The sequence below is a fragment of the Epinephelus fuscoguttatus genome, linkage group LG9, assembly GCF_011397635.1.
Source record: "Epinephelus fuscoguttatus linkage group LG9, E.fuscoguttatus.final_Chr_v1".
Taxonomy (NCBI): domain Eukaryota; kingdom Metazoa; phylum Chordata; class Actinopteri; order Perciformes; family Serranidae; genus Epinephelus; species Epinephelus fuscoguttatus.
Window position 1 is genome coordinate 29,508,554 of NC_064760.1, and position 6,000 is coordinate 29,514,553.

Here is a 6,000-nt window from a genome sequence, read left to right on the forward strand (position 1 = left end):
GGATACAGTTACAGTTTACATCCATGTCTGTGCAGACTCATATGTAGCCATGACATTAGACACAGCTTCAAATATGGATGCTGCTGCAAAGAAGCTACAAATTCTAAAATGCAATACGCATCTTCAGCCCGGCAACGCAGAACATCTATACAATCACCACAGTTTTAGGGTGGGCACCCAAGATCAGTGTCACCAAGTCAGTATCTGACCAAAAGTCTCCCTTTCTGTTTCTAAATTGTGACGTTAAATTAAAGCCAGAGAAGTGTTTTCGCAGAACATTGTGATGTCACAGCTAAGTTCACCTTGGACCTGTTGGATATGAAATGTCATCACATTGTCATTTCATCCTATTAGATATGTATGTGAAATCTTGCCATAATTAGGGTATGAATTCTTGACTTATGGCCAAAAGCATGACCTCTGTGGTCACCTCAACAACCGATATCTCATCAGTTCATCCCTCAGGTGGACGTTTGTGCCAAATTTGATGAAATTCACTCAATACATTCTTAAAATATTGTGTTCAGAATGGGATGGATGGACGGACAGATGGATGGACAAACAGCCTGAGGTCATAATCCCCATGCACCGGTACATAAAAAGTCAAAATTCTCTGATAAAAATCATTAGTTGAAGCCTTAACTGTGTCAGCTAATAAGGAATACAATAATAATTCAGTCTTTTTTTTCCCAAATGGGATGATTAAGAGTCACGATGAGTGCTCGGTGCTGATTTCACTGATTAGAAGTTTTCATACGTCTAACACGAGGCTAAGAAAACAAAAAGTGTGATATTAATACTAAAGAGTCAAATAAAAGTTATGTACACATTTTTTTCAGCACATATTGTGCTAAGGTCAAAAAGTTATTTTTCCTTTCACAGTGACCTAACAGTTTGTCTTGGCATGGTCCCCTCATCTCTGATCTCACTGGAAAACTATTCCAGTAAGATTGTGGGAGTCCATCATACGCATTAGAATAAGTGAGTGTTGAAGACATATTAGACACAGAGGGAGACAAGAGGATTGTCTGTTGGCAGCGGCCGGGTGGATACGAGAAAAATCCCAGGAATGCTGAGAAAGCATAGCTTTGCATACTCGCAGACAGAGGAGGAAGGAAACAAGAGCATTCATAGAGCATGGAAACATATATACCACCTCACACACACACACACACACACACACACACGAGGTTACAAGTCACCCACAACTTTCCAAATTAATAGAAAGATCTCCATTTATGGTCAAACAAAAAGAGGGGAAATGTTAAATATGAAGTTATTGATGCGATTCAGTAAGACCAAACGCATATGACCTAAATAACCATGAGCTCTGAATAAATCTCAACAACACTGGCTGTCATCTAATCTGTACAAAAACACTTAAACACGCTGATCTTCCAGGAGTTATCACTTGCAATCTTTTTGCCTTGCAGCGTTTAACTGAGCCCTTTTTTCCCCCGTCACTCCACATGTTCCTCATTGTGTAAATCGCTTCTAAGCGACTGTCTGGGCTGAGATTCTTATCTCATCAGCTACAAACCAGCAAAGAAAGACCGCCCATTAAAATCATCCAATGTAAGCCAAGCGAGCGCAGGCCCCACTTGTCTTCCTGTTACTAAGGGATACTGTATATCTTTGAGGTTTACATCCCCTGGCTGGGTTGTTTTCATCCTCTGCGACTGTGTGATTCACTGTCCATTCTTTTTATGACAATCGCGAGGAGAGCCAAGAAGTAAAGAGAGCAAACCTGTCACATCTTTATAACTCCTGTACCCTGAGGCCTGGTGGACTGCTGGAACAAGCCACAAAGATATTAGCCACCGACCAGTCGTTAAGGCTCCAATCTTAGCAGTACTGTGGGGTTTGGTTTTTCACAGAATGGGAGCCATTATCAATTTCACACCAAGCTGCTTAGACGAACCTGGGTCTAACAAAATGTATGGAGAGACACGCAGACTGCAATACAGAAAATGCAAGCCATATTTCTGTCAGCGAGGAAAATAATCAGCATGCGTAATGTACCTGGATTGCAGTCAAACTGGCCTCCTGCACCGGCTGATTAGTCAAGGTAATTCAACTATAACTACTGACGCACCCGCATGACATTCACCCCACAGTACGCCATGCCAGTCTACACTGAAAGTCAACACCTACATCCCACCAAGAATCCTTATTTTGTTTTGGGCAATTCATCAAATGGGGTTTTTACATCTGTTTGGTCTTTTATGGGTAGAAGAAAATGTTTCTTGTCATGAATCCAAGGGGAACATTGTGTTTCTGACTGTGTTGCCTGCCAGAACGCTGAAACAAGACATGTACTGACAAGGCTGGTGATAACTGCTGCCCTCGCCACAGGATTACGTCAACTCTACAGACACCTCAATGCGATGCTACTTACGACACACACTGGACTCTTTAGGCCGTGCTAATCAAAGCAGTGCAACACTCGTTTGCAGCTTTTCATTTTAATGTTACATTAAACCTAACTTCTTGGCAGCTACAAAGAAACAAAGCGTTTAAAGTGTTTGAGAGGCTATGCGGAGTAACCTCATGAGACCTGACCCGTATATAATTACCTATTAACTCCTAATTATCTCTGAAATAAGAAACTGCACATACTGAACATAATTGATGATTTAATAAATGTAAATCAGTCTAACACTTATATATCACCCCAGCCTCTAAGGTAGCAATATAACAACGTCAATGGGGAATGAGTACATGATAGGAAGTTAGATCTGTGTGTGCAATAGCTGGCAGCAACGTAGGAATGATTTTATGTGTGCGCATGCGTGCGTGGCTGCAAGTGTGAGTCTGTGTGTTTGTCAGGCAAAGCAGCAGTGCACTTATAAGGCCTGGAAAGTGGTTGCTGCTCTCTTCAATAGCAACAGTAGTTTATCGAGCTTTTAAAATTCATTGAGTGATGTGGTAGGGACCAACCATGGAGAGCACAAAGCACTGAGAAACAAACAGCACGTCCTTGTGACCAATTAAAACTATTAATCCAAAAGGTACTGCATGTTGAGAGTGACTGGATGAAGGCTGGCATGTGCACCATAAAAGTGTGAGTGATATGAAAATGAACACCACAGTCTGCAGACAATCCTTCACTGAGGAGGCCTGATAAAAGATGACATGCATATGCTCGGGTAATGTGGAGACCTAGACTACTGAACAATAACAAAATCTTGTAAATAAGCTCTCATATAGAAGCATGGAGGAACACAAAATACTTAACAGGGTGATCCTCTGTGCAAACCTTCAAGTAGAGCGTAAATACATCACTGATTACCGATGCAGAGAAGTACAAAACTCCAATAACAAACAGTTTCTTACCCTTGACACAGTGAGGGGCATGCTGAAGTCCTTGCCACCCTGCAGCCTGAAGCCCCAAGGCGCTGGGCCACTGAGGGTTACGGAGTATACGTTCATAGCCTTGGGGGAAGAGAAAGGAGGAAACGGTGTGTTAATTAGTCAGAATGCCCGGAAAAGGTTTTCAGGGCCACACGTCCTATTCTCCCTTATCCAAGGAGCTGAACTGCTGGTTGTTTCCAACACAAACATCCCACACAGAAACTCACGCTGAAGTTGTTTTCTTTCACAGTATGTACTGTTAAATCTTTAAAAAGTTCTGTATTAACAATAACTTTGGGTGGATATAATGAATTGTTCTATTTGAATAAGGCTATCTGCATTAACTTACAAAATGATAAAATACCAGATGTGCCGCTGGGACACAACGTTCCTACATTCATCAACACATAGTTGTGTTATAATCTCAGGTGAGCACTCATATAGTGGCCCAGTTTAGAGTGTAAAAACTATACTATACTGCGACTGAGCATTAGAAATCAACTGGACAATTTGAACAATGGCAACAGTCAACAGTTATCCTCTGTCTTTCAATGGGAATACAACCAACTCATCGTATATAAACTATTATGAAACACTGGAGCACTTCCCCACAGCATACAAACTTGCCTTAACATTTTTGAATATTTTACATAATTAGTACAGCTGTGGAACCAAGACAACAGTGTCAAACAACTTCCCCAGAACTAATTAGTGACATACAATGGCAGGGTCACAAAATAACCAGGTAATTTTAAGAACCAAACGCAACTTGAGACACTGGCCTATGTCACTTGCTCTGCTCTGCTCTGCTCTGCTCTTCCTTGTGAGCTACAGTTGCACCACTGACCTCTGTACCTGCACCCCTTAACACACCTCCTGCCTCACCCCTACCAAGTGTCATCGCTTTTGGTGACACACACCTAGCTTCCTGAGATGCTACCATGCAAAACCTACCTTGTCCTCAAGGGCTGGCCTGTCGCCCAAAACCTGGGAGAAAGCTAAAGAGTCAGTCAGCTAGAGCAAGCAGATTCTCTCCCCGTTGGCAAACCCTACCCCCGACACTGTCTGCGACACAGGCAAGCCCTCGCCTCTGCTCACTCCTCAGAGGCTATATAAGGAATGTAAAACTACACCAAACTATTTCAGCCCAACACCCACATGAGTCACAGAGAGAGAGAGAGAGGGGGGTAGAGGAGGACGGAGAGAGGTAACGTCAACTACCCCTATATTCTGGTAAAAGCCTACTTACATCAAAGTCAATGGATTTTTTTTTTTTAAAGTGTACTTGAGAAGCAGCAGACGGCCACAACTGAGGCAAAGCTTAGGGAATTCTACATTCCTTCTGGAGGGCATGAAGCCCAGTGCCACCAAACCGGCAATTATATTTAAAGTTCTTAAAGCAACAGAGGAGCTCACATATACACACACACACACACACACACACATATATATATATATAGTAAAAACTGAAACAGGGCTAATTGATAAGAGAAAAAAACAATGGCAGTACAGTTCTTATCTTACTATAAAGCAACCAAAATACCTCAACCCACAAAACCTGCTAATTAGAAAAGCGAAATTCTTTAAAAAGTTTCAATTTGCAGAAGACTGTCTAACTAAATGCACTTCCTAAATGACATAAACAGCCTTAATTACCAAAACTTGGATAAGTTAACTGTCACTTTTCTCATATTTATACCTCCTACAAATAAGTCTAAGAAATGCTATTATAATAGCAATTATGCGACAGACAGCTTGTGACAATAACTGCAAAGACCCACAGCAGCAACAGGTAATGGAGGTTAGATTGTACTTGTGTTAACAGCACAATGCAAATTGATTTAGTTGCTTTTAAAAGGATTACAATAAAACAGTAAAAGCAAGAGCAGGAATCTGGATGCTTTTCAGTTAATTAAATACCACTCATTATATTAAAGTGGAGAGAAATCATCTACTAAAGCCAGTGAATATGCTTGTAATGCCTGTGGTACTCATTCAAGTGGGTGCCCCTGTTTATGGTGTTGCTATTTATAATCTATGGTGTCAATATAATATATCTATAGGGTCTTGTTGTACAGCAATACACTGAATTATAGGCTTTTTTCTCTTACATACTACATAATTATGACTTTATATAGCTTACTTTAATTGAGTTCAGTGACAATCATTTGCAGCAGGTAATGAAAGACTGCAGGCTGGTTGTGCCACTACAGTGCAGACCTTGCAATGAACATTCACAATGGAAGGAGCAGGAAGAGACACGAAAACCTAAAGTAAAGCAAAGTACTTTGCACCGCTACAGACCGACAGTGTTTCGCAGCAGCTAAGCCAAACTGTGTGGGGGCACAACACAGCCCATACAATAAGTTGTACTGTGAAGAAGTTGGCGTCAGAAAGTTACTCCACACACACACACACACACACACACATACACACACATAGACGAAGGAATGCATTTAAATGTGTGGATATAATGAATCAGCTTACCTCCTGGCCCTCGCTGTGTTCGCCAGACATCACGAGTCGGTCTACCGGATAAGAAGAAGTCAATCGGTAAGAAGGCTAAAGTTTCGGACTTCCTCAAAGCGGACGTCAGGAAGCCACCGTGGATCCCCTTGGTGAGCTGCAGGATCATTCCCTCAAATT

The 6,000-nt window shown here is 41.6% G+C and overlaps 1 protein-coding gene across 1 annotated transcript in view; it reads right to left on the reverse strand.

Annotated features, from left to right (window-relative positions):
• Positions 1-6,000, reverse strand: part of pdlim7 (PDZ and LIM domain 7) — a 44,179-nt gene extending 38,179 nt beyond the window's left edge. The window contains exons 1-2 of the mRNA XM_049586813.1: positions 5,842-6,000; positions 3,337-3,435 (exon numbers count right to left, since the gene is read on the reverse strand). Coding sequence (XP_049442770.1) covers positions 3,337-3,435; positions 5,842-5,871 — 129 coding nt within the window. The 5' untranslated portion in view covers positions 5,872-6,000. The remainder of the gene's footprint in view (positions 1-3,336; positions 3,436-5,841) is intronic.